The 17571-nt window shown below is 40.0% G+C and overlaps 1 protein-coding gene across 5 annotated transcripts in view; it reads left to right on the top strand.

The window, feature by feature from the left end:
* Positions 1-17571, top strand: part of CTNNA1 (catenin alpha 1) — a 69231-nt gene that overhangs the window by 35500 nt on the left and 16160 nt on the right. For all 5 annotated transcript variants that reach the window (XM_083606436.1, XM_083606437.1, XM_083606434.1 and 2 more), the window contains exons 9-13: positions 714-866; positions 7523-7615; positions 8321-8477; positions 11563-11763; positions 14929-15080. In XM_083606436.1, coding sequence (XP_083462562.1) covers positions 714-866; positions 7523-7615; positions 8321-8477; positions 11563-11763; positions 14929-15080 — 756 coding nt within the window. The remainder of the gene's footprint in view (positions 1-713; positions 867-7522; positions 7616-8320; positions 8478-11562; positions 11764-14928; positions 15081-17571) is intronic.

The following is a 17571-nucleotide window of genomic DNA, read 5'->3' as shown; positions in this document are numbered from 1 at the left end:
CGTTTCCGTGCGCTGCTCTGGTTCGCCAGAAGCGGCTTAGTCATGCTGGCCACATGACCCGGAAGCTGTATGCCGGCTCCCTCGGCCAATAAAGCAAGATGAGCGCCGCAACCCCAGAGTCAGCCACGACTGGACCTAATGGTCACGGGTCCCTTTACCTTTTTAATCTTGTTAAAACATGAGAAGTGACCAGTTTCTATACTCCCTGTCATGGGTCACCATACTTTGTTATAAAGTCACCAACATCTCACAGGTAATGGGCCAAATCAGACTCAAAAAGGCCAAAACATTGTCGTCAAACCTTGGATACATGGAATACATCTCACAGCTTTTAAAACATTATTTTCCCAACAAGTGAAATCTGATAGAACTTCTGCAGTGCCTTGATTTAAAACTTGATAGGGCTGCTGAGAACCAGGTTTCGTGGGCCAGATCCGGCCTGTGAGCAATACAGTGGCCTTACCTCATACTACCTAATTGTTTAAGCAAGTACTGTGTTTCCCCATTAAGATTATTATTTTGAGGCTAAAACGATTATGTGACATGAATCATTTACTGGGGGAGTTAGCTTCAGAATAGTCTCCATACAGCAATGCCAATTGCATTAAAGTGAAGGATTATGTGTGTTTAATAATAGGGTTGCTGACAAAGTGAACTTTTTATTAATGCAGTTTACACTGAAGGGCCAACATTGTTTTGTTCTCTGTTCTTAGCTCCGCAAGGCTGTAATGGACCATGTTTCAGATTCCTTTCTGGAGACAAACGTGCCACTTCTAGTTCTGATTGAAGCCGCCAAGAACGGGAATGAGAAAGAGGTTAAGGAATACGCACAGGTTTTCCGTGAACATGCCAACAAACTGATAGAGGTAGAGTAATAATTTAAAATTTGAATAACTTATATCAGGATAATTATGTATTACGTGAAGTATTTATCTTCCATTTACAACCAGCCAGCTTCATTGGATCACTTCAGGTTCTGGTATGCAGACAGAGAAGCCTCGCTCTTTTAACACCAAGAGCTTTCTGTCCTCGCTTCTCTTTTATAAAAACGGCCAAACAAATGAAGTATGTATCTGGAAATTTCCCTAGCTAGCCTTATAGCTACAATACTTGATTTCTAAAAATTCTCCTTTTACTTACAGTTGAGTTTTGGGCAGCATGTTAAATACAGCTTTTCCTGACTGGTAATACTATGTGCATTATAGAGTTAAATGGGTTTTTTAACAAAGTTGTGGAGAGACGTTCGCAAATGTGACAGCATAAGTGCTTAAGAGAAAAAGAGCCAGTTGGCTAGTGTCAGATAATAGAACATTTCAAGCTTTGGTAGATTTGGACCAAAATGATTACATTTGAAATGGCTGTAGATTTATCTGTTTCATAACTATGGAAAAAAGTATTTTTATTATTGAGGACATAAAAGCCAGAATTTCACAGATCGCATTCCTGCATTTTGTTAACATTAATGCAAGATTCCAAGTGGCTTTACCAATGCCACATGCTGCTATTAACACAAGTGTAAAAAGACTTCGTACTAATACGGAATTCAATGTTATAGAGAAGCTGTAATTTTGAAGACAGGCATTTGTCACACTTGAAAGCCTGTTTAATGCATACATATTTATAATTCTTTGTAGTATCAAGTGGTAACCAATCACCACAGACAAAAGACACTACACCAGCCAATGCCAGTTGTTACAGTGCTTTTCCGTGGAGATGGTCAGTACATGTGGTTGAGATATCAACAGGAATTGAAAAATACTATAGACAATTCCATCGTACAGAAAGTATCAACAGATCAGCACACAACTTAATGTAACTGCTGAGGGGGAATTTTAGGGAACTGCTAAATTAAAATTAAATGCAAAATCTGTTCAGCAAAATTTAAGATTCTCAGTTAATTAAAAATTCATGTAGGCCTTGTGTGAGAATACATCTGTGTGTTATCTATTAACTATGTTTATCTGCCTTAGCCCAAGTGCCTCAGGGCTTTTATAGAAGAAAATGAGAGGCACATGCCTTGAAAAACAATGTTGTAACTAAGTTGCTAAAAAAAAAAAATATTTTGCAAATACAGAAAGGAAAGCCATAAGATCAGTCAAGAACAGCATATTACCAGGTTTCACTATATAGTGATTAACATTCAGTATAGTTACGTATAATCAGTGATATATACAAGATTTCTACAAATATATTTTTAATAAACCCTTTTGCAACCTGTGGGACGCGGGTGGCGCTGTGGGTAAAACCTCAGTGCCTAGGGCTTGCTGATCGCATGGTCGGCGGTTCAAATCCCCGCGGCGGGGTGAGCTCCCGTCTTTCGGTCCCAGCTCCTGCCCACCTAGCAGTTCGAAAGCACCCTTAAGTGCAAGTAGATAAATAGGTACCGCTTTATAGCGGGAAGGTAAACGGCATTTCCATGTGCTGCGCTGGTGCCGGCTCGCCAGAGCAGCTTCGTCACACTGGCCACGTGACCTGGAAGTGTCTCCGGACAGCGCTGGCCCCCGGCCTCTTAAGTGAGATGGGCGCACAACCCTAGAGTCGGACACAACTGGCCCGTACGGGCAGGGGTACCTTTACCTTTACCTTTGCAACCTAACTTCATCCGTTACGTTTTCAGCCAGGGCCACCCTCCATGCCCAGTCATTTCATGCAGTAAAAGTCAAGTTTAAGGCAAGCCTCCAGTTTTTGGAACTCCTTCCATACTAATCTGTACCTTGAAGACTGTCCAGAACGTCAAGGCCAGACAAACGTGAATGGCTTGCTGCATAATCTCACAGCTTGGAATGCCAGCAACCAGAGGAGCGAAACAGGAAGCAGACCACTACATATGAAGGAGGGTCCTTTTTTCCTTTATGCCCCCTCTAGCATAAGGGCCTCAGACTTTTTTTTGATATAACGAAGTTGAACTCATGTTGGATGCCATCTAAATTTAGCCGAGTGACCCTTCTCTAATTAGGGCTGCGGTAGACTTGATTGACATGACAATTCCATTGCCATTCACTGATTTGTCATGCTGGTGTCAGTTTCCCAGGCACCTTTCAGGCTCACGGTAGAAGAGAAATCCACTTCAGATAAATGTTACATATTACTGAGAGGGGCAGCTTTGAAAAGACAAGTTCATCCAATAGCTTATGTTTTATATAGTTTTGAAAGTAACTCAATAGATTGATTTTAATTTATCTGCTGTTATGTGATTCAGTATTTTATAAAACACTGTGTCTTGTAAACTGCAATATGATGGCTTGTGGGTAATGGTGAGCAATTCAATACTCTTAAAGATATTTGTTTTTTATGATCAGAGAGAAACATGGTTTAAACACAACTCAGGAAGTGCTGAAGGCTGGGACTTCAATCTAAAAGTGTGTTGAATGGGGTAGCTAACACAGAATCATAGAATCATCAAATTGTAGAGTTGAAAGGGACCCTGAGGGTAATCAAATCCAACCTCCTGCAGTGCAGGAATATGCAGCTGTCCCGTACAGGGATCCAGCCTGCAATCTTGTCACTATAAGCACCATGCTCTAACCAACTGAACTATCCAGCTCCATCCATGTTGCCGTGCAGATACTTTGTTCTACAATTTCTATCATCCCTGAATATTCACCATGCTAGGTGGGGCTAATGGGAGTTGTAGTTGAGTAATATCTGGAGCGCACCATGTTGGCTAATGTGGGCCTATATCAACATTTCCTTGCTCAAGGAACTGAGCCTTGTGCTTGCATTCTACAAGTAAACTTAAAGAGTTAAGAATGCCTCACTTGAGACATCAACCTAATTTCCTGCTCCAGTGTCATTGTTAATGAATTTCAAAGCAAATTTTAAAGAGCTGATCCACATATAGAATGGACAGCCTTCTAGAAGACTACCCACCGCTTAACGTTCTGTCACCAGCACATTAGCTCAAATCATAGTTCAGTGTTTTAGGGAAGTAGTTGTAAGTACGCATTTATTACTATTATATGTGGCAGGATTGTCACTTGGGGGTAAATAGAAAGTTGTTCATCCAAATGCTAGCAGCACCAGTAGGCAGCCCGAGGTAATCCATGCATCTTAAGATGTAAAGGGCAGATTCTTGGAGATGGGTTACAGAATTGGCTCAAAGAGTGGTTTTTTGATAACTGTATTAAAATTAATTTCTTCCGCCTGTATTACAGGAAATACTTCCAAACTCGTAACTACTCATTCCTTTTGGATTAGCTAAATTATCATTCACAGCATATCTGTCACTTCTAAGCCTGGGGCAGGGGGTATGGTCATGGATTTGCTGTCAGTGTGTGTGTACATTAGCCTGTCACATAGAATAGTGTACGGGGCAGGTGTCTGGCAAAAGAAGCAATCTTAAATTGTGTGCATTTGGCCGCTTTTGTCCCACACTGCAATTGTGCAGTGTTGGCTATTCCAAACATGGAGAATATATAGCAGGGATGGTCAGCTTTAGGTTGGGAGGCTAGGTTTTCCACAGTCAAGTTTTGAGGGACTACAGAACAGAAACACACACTGATGACATTCCCTAGTTTTAGCAGCCAGGTCAGTGGGGTGATTGAACACCACTATCTCCTAAGCTGAATAACCTGGGGTTGGAAAGGCCAGGAAAATCATGTAAGAATCACACTTAACTGTCGTGGCTGTCCATTGTATTGGGAAATGGGGAAGCAGCCATGACATGGGAGCTTTTAGGATCTTCTTCAGTTTCCCAATAGGAGGCTGTGTTCCTCAGCCTAGTGAGGAACACTGCTTTGCCATCTCTCCCTGGGCTTGGTTGCATGAAATGTCCTGGACAACTGGGAAAGCAGCAGTTGCATGAAGACATTTTGTGGGACTGTCCCTAACAACATGGCAGATGGTTTGCAAGTCCTTTGACATTCACACAGTTCCATGGCATTAGAATGTTTTGGTTATAATCATGTGAAAACCTTAACCTTTGGCAAGGATTCTGAAGTCAGCTCAGTAAGAACAGAATGATTTGATAGATAAGGGGGAGAAAATAATTCTTTAGTTTTTCAAAGGCCAATACAGGGAAAGAACATTGCGTCAGTATTGGTTGACACACATATTTTCCTACCTTTTCCTGTGCAACCATAACAGTGAGAAGTTTTGTAGTATGGATTATACTCTCCACTACCCAGTAGGAAATCTGGAATCCTGCTAATACGAGTTTCTATCCCATGTGATAGCTGCACCATCTTCCTTGCTGACTCCTGACTCCAAAAAGGAGACAAATCCAGATCCTCTAAGAATATACAAAGTGAAGTGAAAAGACATTTGATCTTACAGAGGATCACGACAACCCTATTTAGAAAACATTTATACCAATTATCTAGGAAAGCTGATGGAAAGGGGTAATTTCCCTTGCATGCCTAGCAATTTATCTCATTACTAGGATTCTCAAATGTGGATTTAAAAACTAACGTTTAATGCAAGTTAGCATCATGCTGGGGCACACAGTTCAAAGTTTTCACTCTGTTCCTGCTGCTGTGCCACCAGAAAGCGAGTCGGTGTCTGACTTGTCACAGTGCCCAAACACGTTTCAGGTTCGTCTCTCTCCAAACAGCCACAAGTGGTAACCAAGGTTTATTCTTGTCTTACTGCTTGTGGGTTTTTGGTGGGGAAGTGTCAGCCCAGGTTCTGATATTGCGACAAACCAGATTTTGGTTTCTTTCCCAGCAGCGCAGCTAGGAGCAAGGGAAGAACATCAAGGAACTGCAATAGCATACTGCACACAAACATTAAACGATAGGGTTTGGAGTTTTTTTTTACTGTATTTTAATGTGATATACAAACCTATTAAGCTTTTAAGATTAGAACACGAGTTTTGAACTTGATAAGACTGTCAAAAGAGTAACAAAGCCTTTATCTCCAGAGGTATTACCAAATGTTTGTGTTCTTTTTAAGGTAGTAATTCCAGACTTGTCTTTCCAATGTACAGCTGATTTTTGCCTGTTCTAGAATAGCCAACCCTGTTATTCAAACCATCTAGGTTAGCTCCTGGATGGGTGACTGGCTTGAGTTCTAGGTCAGGAGGATATTAATGTAAGCAAAAGAATTTGGAAGGTCAACAAAACATTCACTTAGTTAGAAAGAAGAAACACCAGCATTTCTTGCTATTTTCTCTATGCCCTTTTTTTGGTCTCCAAATAGCAAGGAGAAGGATGAACAAAAAAATCCTTGCATGCTTGTGTTTCACACATTTGCTCTTAATAAGGTTAGCATCAAATAAATTGTCAACCTATGATCTGTGTGTGTTTTTAATGTAACAAAAAGCTTGATTATTTTTAGTTCTGTAGACTCATCTCTCCTAGCATGTAATAATAGGGTTGGTGACAGAGATTCACAGTAGATAATACACTTGTCTTTATAATAAGCTTGAAAATAATCCTAACAAAAAGCTTTGATTTTTTTTAAATGTAAAATTATTTATGAACAACTTTGTTAACGAGCCAGTTAGTTCTGTCACTGTTCAAAATACCTAATCTATACAATATGATTCTTATGAAAGCATAGATAAAAGTACAAACACAGGTGCAAAGATCCCTGAAAATAACTAGAAGCCTTTATCCTTAAGGCTCTGGTTCTGCCTGGTTTCAAGTCTTGACAGCAAAAACTTTGGCTTTCCTTCCATGGCAGTGTCTCTGCTTCTTTAACAAAACACATTAAAATGCTTTTAATTGCTTCTCTCCTTATTGGTGCAGAATGTTTATAGGCACGATAAATCTTTACAAGAAACCACCTGTTTACTAACCAGAGTTTAGCCTTCCTTTGGCTGGCTGCTTGCTAGAAAGAAGCGAAATTTTGCTGCTTATAGTGGGATGGAACGCACTGTTCTTGTCTTTGTACTAATTTTTACATATTTCTGTGCGCAAATGTAGGCTTTAAATAACAAGCTGTCATTCACCTGTCAGTTAATAACTACAAACCCTTTTAGAATCCCTCCTCCGAGAACAGGTTCCAAAATATAGAACATTTTCACTTAAAAATAAGTGTGCCCTTTCATTCCCCTTCCAGAAAGCAAATGGAAGGACTTGTCTCTAGATGGCAGCTCAAGGTTCCAAGCAAATCTCTAGAAACGGCCAATTGTCATCTTTTTCTGTACCAGTTGGCAACAATGTATTCTGTTCTGAATCTTGGATGCACATGAGTGGAGGATGTTCCCACACCAGGCTACGCTTCTGAGAGGCCAAATGGCTAAGTGAAACTATAGATCGGGACTCTCAGTACACCTTTAGCTAAAGTATATGTTTTCTTTAGAATAGCCAAATGAACTCAGTTCTACATGGGAGTAAAGCAATAATATCGGATAGCAATCAGTCTGTTCAAATGTTTTTTACTACATGGAATTTGGGAGACCAAATATTTAGAGGCTAGCCCTGAAATGTATTACAAATGTTTGGGGTTTTTTCTGCAATTTAAGAATTGTTATTGCCAGTTGTAAAAGGCATGCAAACTGTAACAGTTTCCTTGTGATGAGCTCTTGATTCCAGAAGCAAAAACACCTTCCTGAAATACCTTTCTGTCATCTGCACAGGTTGCCAACTTGGCCTGTTCTATCTCAAATAACGAAGAAGGTGTGAAATTAGTCCACATGTCAGCAAGCCAGCTTGAAGCCCTCTGTCCTCAGGTAAAGTATGAATCTACCTATGAATTCTATAGTCTAATTCTGTATGAAATGTGGGGAGTGTAAATATATTTTTAGTGTGTATAATAATATTTTGCCTGGTAAAATCAACACAGTAGGGTAGGTGGTTTTTCAGATCGTAAAGAATAGTCTCTTAATATAGTCTCTTAATAGTCTCTTAATATAAAGCATAAGCCAGAGGTAGCTTTAAAGCTATTAACATAAAATATTCTGGTGAGTTGTTCCATCAGTGGTAAATAATATCCTCTGTCATCATTGAGCAAAGGGGTAATGTGTGCTTGACATTACTCCATTGTTTAGACGTTGGAAGAAAAACAAAATTGTAAAAAGATGTGTTCATGACATTGTTATTTAAGTCAGTTGAACATGTGCAGACTCTGTGCCAATCCCAAACATATTTAGATCTAAATTAGGGGAGGGGAACCCTCAGTCTTCCTTGCTTTTTCTTCATACTGAGAGCTGCTGTAACGTAAAAGTTAATCAGGAAAATCTCCAGTTTGATTATTGTCATGAATTAACTCAAGGGAACCTTAACCAAAACAGCTGTAGCTTCTGTTCCCACTCCCCCCCCCATTCAAAAAACCCTACTGATTTGTCAGTTTTGCAGAACGTAGTTCATTTTTAGTACACAAAGTCTGAAAATTTGTAAATTCATAGTGTGTTTTTAAAAAATGCCTTGCGTTACAGGTAATAAATGCAGCTTTGGCTTTGGCTGCCAAGCCACAAAGTAAGCTAGCTCAAGAAAACATGGAGATGTTTAAAGAACAGTGGGAAAAGCAAGTTCGTGTGCTTACAGATGCTGTGGATGACATCACTTCCATTGATGACTTCCTGGCAGTATCAGGTAACGGGCTGCAGAATGCTAAGATTTCTTTTATGTTTAGCTTTATTGTTTATCCTGCTACAGTGGCACTGGAATATCCTTTGGAATTCTGTGAATAGCATTGTTGGTTTGCTGCAACAAAGAATGTAATATGGTAGCAGCTGACTCAAGCAAGCAGAAGCTTTTGTAGGCAAGAGTCTACAGCATTTAGCTTGTGCACATTTATCTTTAATAGGGTTGCCATACGTCCTGGACATACCTGGAATACTGCAGTTGGAAGGAGTGTTCAGGGCGGAAACCTTTGAAATATGGCAGCCCTATCTTTAAGTTCTTGGCAAAAAACAAAACAGTAGGCGTCTGGGGCAAAAAGACAGACAATCCACCTGACATTGAACCCCATATGTTTTGACTATACACAATTTTGACATTAGGCGTGATCCCTGGAACGTAACCCCTGCATAAGTTGCAGGCTTACTGGATTTCATCAGTTGCGGGAGGTAAATGAAAATGGATGGTGAAGATGTTGATATATAAATATAGAAGAGGTGTAGATATACTCTTATCAGTCCTGTGGGAGGAGAACTTGCCTTACAATGTGAGAGTAATATATATATATATATATATATATATATATATATATATATATATATATGGAAAACCTATATTGTACAGTCAATAGCACTGCCATCAATATATACATCTCCCCCATATTTGTGGTGTACATGGAACAGTACTTCCTTAACATCTGTTATCCAATAAACATTTTCTACTGTTCTGGAAATTCCTGTTTGCATTACATGCACACAATACAATAAGGTGACAATCATTATGGTTTGTTGCTATTGAATGATAACAGCTTTGTACAAAAGAGCGAAGTTTATTGTATAAATTATTGTAGATTGCTGGGAGACTAGTCTTTTTAGGCTGCTTGACTTATTTGCTGGCATAATTGTTTGGATAAATGGATAGAAGATACAATGTATGCCAACTTTAATTTGCATGTTATTTCCTTTCAGGCAGCATTTTGAATACTTTATTTTATTAATCACACGGCTTGCAGCTAGGTTTTGTGTATTGCTTTTTAAAATAAAATGTCTGACTACCTCAGGCACTTTAGAGATAGCAATCACCAGTCATTTACGGTTGGTGTTCAGCATGTAAATAAAGAAGTATACCAGGTCACTAGAACAGCTCTTGTCTTCAGCTATAGCTATGTTGTGTTAGAATGTCAGGCTTGCACTAAAGCGGATGTCTAACATTACCAACAGGTTAAAGGGACTGTAGCGGAGCACTCCTTAACAGACATTTCTTTTCCTGTAAACCTCACCTCCATGAGATGAAGTTTTCTTAAAAGCCCTGCATTTCCTCAATCCAAATTTTAGAAAGTACTGCGAGCATATGCAAAAACACAGAAGCCCTCACTGCTGTTGCTACTTCTCTGGATCTCAGGCTAGTAGTAGAAGTGCAAAATATGCCACTGGGCTGCCTCACTCCTTCCATGTACGGAGCTGCTGTAGACAATGAGGTGTTGAAAATGTATGCTGTGTGAGTTTGGAGCCGTTTGCCACATTTCCCACACACGCAACTTGCAATCCAGCCTAACTGCAGATTTCAGCAGTAGTTACTATTTATTATCTTACTACTGCCAAGCTAAGCTGCCTACAACTGCAGCCTTTACTTCACTCGGGCTGTGGAGGACAGTCTGTCCTACCCCCTTCTGCTCCCAAAAGGCTTTCTCACTGTAATATAGCCTTTCCTTCCATTAATAATTAGTTCCTTTACTTATTTATTTTGTTACTAGTGCTCTATAAAGATCTTTCCTAAAAGCGTTGGCCTGGGTGGAAGGGACAGACCCTTTAGCCAATGACAGAGTGAAGCTGAGGAGGTTGGAACCTGGTGCTGCACATCCACTTTCACTGGATTCGGTCTCTGGATTTTATACTGTGCTAAGAATCCCCTATCCTGACTGTTCTGCACCCCCAGCTTCTCAATTTTTATTCTGCATTCACTCACTTGCTCTTTGCTGAATAATGTTTGTTAGATAGCTAATGACTGCATAAAGTTGCTCTCCAATGGTGCCATTTAAAAGACAGTGGAAACTTGAAACAAGCTGTTTGCAAAGGCTACCTGTGGTGGCCTGGCTACCACTTCGTATAGTTCTGATTAACATTAGACTATTTCAGAATGGCTTAATGTCAAGAATAGGAACATGTGTAAGAACTTGGAATGAGGGGTGAATGTCAAAAGCAAGAAGAAAAATCTTTCTTGTAGTACATGTCTCACTTTTCCATAAAGGAGCATATCGCTTCAGTGCAAACATTTAATACCTTCAGTGCCAGAAGTATCTGGAAAATTGAGTACCATAAAGCGTGAAATTGTCAGAGCTGCCTGAGGAACATGGACAAATTATTGCCAATAAGAGCTTGAGCATCTTCATCTTTCTTTGGCTTCAGAAAGATCTTTTGTTTCCTGAAGAAGTAGATGTAGAAAAGTGAAAAGCGTTCTCTTCCCATCAAATCATTAAGAATGTTCTTGGGTATTTGATTTTGTCTGCAGCTCTCACTTTGTTGTCTGATTTGATCTATAAAACTTTTTAGAAGAGGGGTGCTGGAACCTGTGGCCCTTGGCTTGGTTTTCTGCAGGTGTGGGGAACCTAGAGGGAAGAGAGCAGGAAGGAGAGCAGAACAGGATAACCTGAGGGAATGAGACAGGGGAGCCCTCTGCAAGTGATCTGCTCCCCACAGCAGACTATCAATGAGGGAATGAGGTTCTCAACAGGATGGGGGAAGGAATTAAAGTTTCCCACCACTGTTTTAGAATGTTGATTGGAATGTGACTTATTTCATGTCCGTATTGCAAATAAAATAGACTTTGAACAGGTGAATGATTACAATTTCCTTCAGTCATGAAATGGGGGTATAGGGGATTTTTTCTTAATTGAATTTTTTCTTAATTGCTGCATTTTGTACTCATCACATAACAACAAAAGACTTGGATTTTTCACAGTCTTGACCAATCCCCCTCACCCTCTGCACTGATGCTGTTATACACCAACCTAGGGCAGAATGTTAATTTTGAATTCTATTCTGTTCTATTTTACTACCAGAGAATCATATTCTGGAAGATGTAAACAAATGTGTCATTGCTCTCCAAGAAAAAGATGTTGATGGCTTAGATCGCACTGCTGGTGCAATTCGTGGTCGTGCAGCTAGAGTAATTCATGTTGTCACTTCTGAAATGGATAATTATGAACCTGGAGTGTATACAGAAAAGGTTCTGGAGGCAACAAAGCTGCTGTCAAACACAGGTAAGATAAACTACCTCATCAGGCTTTTAATTTCAGATACTTACCCTGTTCAGTGCTTTCTGCTTACAACTTTGTGTCGGTAGGTACAGCAAATTTATTAACGGTTTAAACCTCAGTGCTAAATCTAGTGTTTTGCTGGAATGTTTGCTTGAAATGTGGGTCTTTTTATCCATAGCATTGTTCTGTAAGCCCCATGCTAAGTACAGATGATAATAGCTGTCATGGGGACCTGAGAGTCTTCAGATGTTGTTGAACTACAAGTTCCACCAGTCCAAGTCAACATCCCATCCCTGGGATATAATCACTGAGAAATTACTTGCTTGCAATGCTAAAACTCATGTCCTAATAGAACAAGTTTGCTCTCTTGAAAGAAAAAAATGTAAAGTCACAGATGAGAGCTAAGCGGGACTGTAATTGGTAAATTTAAAATGTCATTAATTTTAACGTACAGACTCAATACATTTCTGGTCTGGAAGCAAGTTTGATACTCTGTTGAACTGTAAAATGCAAACCAGAAGGAATTTTTTATGACCATTCTGTCCATGTGTAAAACCACAGCAGACAATTACTTCATTTTGACCTTGAATTAAAATGAATTAATCATAAAATCAATATCATCATTCAGAGGGATTTCTTAGTGCCATATGACTACTATATTCAGTCCTAGAGCACTATGAACAGTGCTGTGTTTGTGCTAGTTAGTAGCTTGAGCTTAAAATAATTTGCCAATGCCTCTTTGTGCAGAGCCGCAGTATAGTGCATAGGATGTTGCAGAATTTAACTTCATTTTTTTTATTTAGGCTAAATGTGCTAGTTTTTAATTGTTTGAAAGATTTTCTTAAAGGTTGTAATCAATGGAGTTTTCCTTCTAGCATATGAAAGGAGAATTCAATTCATCTACAAATGTGACTTCACAGGTTAATTGTGTAAATCGTAAAATCTGGTGCCAGATCAAATCTTTGTGCCACTACTGCAGTCAAATCTGGCTCTGGTGTGGCTGTGCTTGCCCTGGAAATGGAAGCAAGAAAAGAGCAGGATACCGGCTGCCCCACTGTACGAAATGCTGTGCCTTTCCACCTGGTATACAACCCAAGAGGGCTGGAGGCCTCTTGGATAGAGCCCAAAGTTTGTGCCCCATTTACTGAGTTGGATTGCGTTTGAGCTACTGAAGCGCATCTTAATAGTTTTGCCAATGAACTGAATGTGGCATTGATTCTACCATCAAACGTCTCTGGTGGTGCTGATGACAGATAAGCCAGAATCCTTCTGGCAGACTGATTACAGTGGTACCTCTAGTTGCGTGCAGCTCTGGATACGTATCCTTCGGGTTACACACACGGCAAACCTGGAAGTATTTTTTCGGGTTTCGCCGTGCACGCATGCGCGCTGTGCATGCACAGAACAGGCACCTCTGGTTGCGAAAACCTTGGGATCCGACCGGAGCTCCGGAATGGATCCTGTCTGTAACCAGAGGTACCACTGTAGTTCCATTTTGCTCCAACACCAAGTTCCTGTATCACTATCCTGCATTCCTCTTCTGCAATGATGATCTTGGTAACGCACAGTACATTTGGGGTCAGCGTTTTTAATGCTTCATTGCAGATCACTGTGGCCACTTAAAATTCCCTTAGTTATCATCATCAACATCATGTATTTGTATGCTGCATTTCCATAGTAAACTATGCTGAAGGGAACTCACAATGTGAAGAAGAACAACTTGATGAAAACGTTTCCTTAAGAAATACTCAATAAAATTATATAATTAATTATAAGGTCTAGCAACAAAATACAAAAGCAGAATCATGAAAATACAATGGATCCCCAAAATTAAACCTTGGCCCCAACAGCAGCCCCAGAACACCCCCACCTTGATAGTCTCTAAGCATCCTGAGCAGTATACTTTTCTGGACTGACAGCAAGAAGATCCCCGGTACCTTCAGCAACTACTTTGGTCTGGACCCCACACCCCCAGGCCAGGTGGAAATTGACCAGCAAAGCAGAGAGCAGGTCTAGCCAGGACTCAGGGCAAGAAATTGAATATACGTTATTTTATCTGCCGTTGCACTGGCAGACTCCATTTTCTTGCTCATGTTTTTGTATTCTTTATATGGCCCAACAAAACAACTTTTATTAGCAGCCATAGAATTGTAGAGTTGGAAAGTGATCGCCAGGATCATCTAGACCAGGGGTCTGCAACCCGCGGCTCCGGAGCCGCATGTGGCTCTTTTACACCTTTGCCGCGGCTCCGGGACGGATACTTGCGAGGGGAGGAGGCGCATTGTGCGCCCCGTCACTCCCCACTGTGGCGGGCGCTGTACTGGCTGTGACGTCGCATGGGGGTGGTGCGTGTGTTAGTCACGCACCGTCCCGACGTCACCTTCCCGCCCGCCCGCTACATTGTAAGGGGCATGTACACTGGTCACTGCATTGAAAGGGGGCGTGTACGCTGGTCACTATTTTGAAGGGGAGTGAAGAACACACACACAAAAAAAGGTAACTTGTTAATTTAACCTTTATTTCTATGAGGAGGAGTAATTCTGAGGGGTCAAACAAAGAAATAATAAAAAAGTGACAAAAAAGTTATTTTTATAATGACGAGTTTTGCGGCTCCCAGTTTTTTTTTCTTCGGAAACGGGTCCAAGTGGCTCTTTTTGTCTTAAAGGTTGCAGACCCCTGATCTAGACCAACCTCTTGCAATGCAGGAATCCTTTCCAGAGCCATCCCTGGACAGGTGGAAGCAAACCACCAACCTTCTGGTGAACGCACCAACCCGTTTATTAATGGCATTTGTATACCACCCAGCAACTCATGTTTTCTGAGTGGTCAACATCACCATCATCATGTCTCGTGGCAAAACCTTTTCATATGTACACGTTTCAAATGCACAATACAATTAATATACAAAACTAGCATGAATGTAGTCACACCCCCACCTTTCTTAAGTGTCTGTCCTGTGTGTATTGTTTGCCCTTTGTAGGGATACGATTAGGAAATCCGAATGTGTGTGATTTGTAACATTTCAAGGAAAGAACAGTTGTACCAGTAATGTTTGTGGATTAAAAAACTGCATTTCAGTACTGTGTTACTGCAGAATCTGCATGCTAAGAGCCACAAATTTTATTGTATTCTGGTAAGCGGAATGTTTTTTCCCCCTGTGTTCTTTAGTTATGCCACGTTTTACTGAACAAGTAGAAGCTGCTGTAGAAGCTCTGAGTTCTGACCCTGCTCAACCAATGGATGAAAATGAATTCATCGACGCTTCTCGATTGGTATACGATGGAATTCGTGACATCAGAAAAGCAGTGCTGATGATCAGAGTGAGTCAGCCTTTATTTCCTTAAAATAGCATTCACTGGTTTTCTCAAACACATTTTTATTAAACAATAAGGCAGTACAATAGCACTAAGAGTGTCTGTATAAAATATACACACACACATTCTAAATTTAAACAGCTGCTTCACAGCATAAGCCCTCTGGGCAGCTCTCAAGGCATATATAACAATTAAAATACAAAATGAAACAATAAATGCTGTTCAACTAAAAACACATGACACAGATTTAATCTTAAATACTGCTTATACCCCTAATTCCACCCATTACCTGCAAATTGGTATGGGATCTTGTTTATATATTATGTAAACAATTGTGATAACTTCTCAAATGTTTTAACCGTGATAGGTCATAGGTCATTATGACAGTTAAAAGACATATCAGAGACAAATAAAGTCAAGTCACAGTTAAGGTCGCACATTTGTTGGCTGAACAGTTTTTAGTTCATTAATGCTTTCATAACTGGCTACTACAGTATGCTTTATGTATAGCTGTCGTTTGGCAAGCATTCGAAAGCTACAACTGGTACAGAATATGGTAACCTACCGTATTTTTCGCTCTATAAGACGCACCAGACCATAAGACGCACCTAGTTTTTGGAGGTGGAAAACAAGAAAAAAAATATTCTGATTCTCAGAAGCCAGAACAACAAGAGGGATCGCTGCGCAGCGAAAGCAGCGATCCCTCTTGCTGTTCTGGCTTCTGGGATAGCTGTGCAGCCTGCATGCTCTCCATAAGATGCACACACATTTCGCCTTACTTTTTAGGAGGGAAAAAGTGAGTCTTATAGAGCAAAAAATATGGTATTCCTTTTATCATAACATATACTTTGCTTTTTAAGAATTCAGAAACAACTTGCATCAGTATGCAGCAATCACAATATCAGAACATAAATTCATTGGGATGCTTCTTACAGGACAATTGATGCTGGTACTTCTGATTAGAGGGGCACAGTGGTGTGGAAACCTAACATTTCTTAGACTGCATTACCTAATCGTTGGCTCTCTAATGTCAGTTGGCCCAAATTTGGGGGAGCGGGGCCGCTGAAGGTTCTTCACTCCTGCTTTAGACATATACAGTGGTACCTCGCAAGACGAATGCCTCGCAAGACGAAAAACGCACAAGACGAAAGGGTTTTCCGTTTTTTGAGTTGCTTCGCAAGACGATTTTCCCTATGGGCTTGCTTTGCAAGACGAAAACGTCTTGCGAGTTTGTTTCCTTTTCTCTTAAAGCCGCTTGAAGAGGTGCAGTTGCGACGGACCGTGCTTCGCAAGACAAAAAACATCGCAAGACGAAAAGACTCGCGGAATGAATTAATTTCGTCTTGCGAGGCACCACTGTATGTGATTTGTGTTCATATCAAGTATCTTTGTGCTAGAAATATCTCCTTAGGAGTAGTACGACGACCTACCTATTTTCATTCTTCCCCCAAAAAGTTTTTAATTATTTAACTGAAAGATATTTTAAGTTTTTATCTTGTTATGTGATTCTGTGCATGTATTTAACACTCTTAATTTACTACAGCTGCTTTGAAACTTTTAAGAGTCAGATAAATAGCTGTAGGATTGACGACACAAAATAGAACTGTCAAGGCTAAGATAAAAAAGCGGGTTTTGATAGGCTCTTAGGTCACAGCAGGGGGAATAAATCTAAAAAAACCCTATAACGTTAAGATTACATCTAGTGCTTCAGGAAGCAAATTCAAAAGACAGCCTGTTTGCTACTTCAATTTTACCAAATGCAGAAACTCAAACTCTAATGAATCAGTAGACTATTAAGTTAAAAGTGTCTCTCGTCTTCTTGGGCCTATGTTGAAAAGCTCTTTTATTGAAAGCTTCACATTTCAATCTAAAATGCAAATTGGAAAGATGGTAGAAAGCTTTCAAAGCAAGTATAAGAATGAATCACTAATATTGGAAGTTTTAACTAATACCGTTCATTAATTGTCAACATTTAAATGTAAAGCATGGTAATAATAAGCATTTGTGTATACCTTGAATTAAGCCAATACATACTGAGAATGTAAAAGCTAGGTGGAGAAACCTTTTTTATCTAGCAAAGATTAAACTACAGGACAACTGATGGCAGATCTTCATTTCCTCATGTTCTGTGTATTAAAATAGGGATCTAGATAAAAGGGGCTTTAAAATTACAATGACCTGCTGTGACATTACCACACTGGCATCACTTGTATTCGAAGGCAGAGATTGGCATGCATTCCCAGATGAGATTATGAGGGTTGCTTCATGTAATACTTCCCCACCTTCTTTTTTCCATTCTATGTTCCTGTAATTCAAATAGAATATATACTTTCCCCAAAAGTTGTATCAGTACTGGAGAGAAAAAATAACATGAGCCAAACCTGAAAATTGAAATATTGCACCTTGTCTCAGCAGCTGTAGATTCTTTTGTCAGAGCTTGCTTCATACCTATTTGCTCCCCTGCTGCAAGTATTCCAGTTTTTAGACACACACACAC

The sequence above is a fragment of the Podarcis filfolensis genome, assembly GCF_964270895.1.
Source record: "Podarcis filfolensis genome assembly, chromosome: 3".
In the NCBI taxonomy this organism is placed as follows: Eukaryota; Metazoa; Chordata; class Lepidosauria; order Squamata; family Lacertidae; genus Podarcis; species Podarcis filfolensis.
This window is presented reverse-complemented; position numbering and strand designations above follow the sequence as displayed.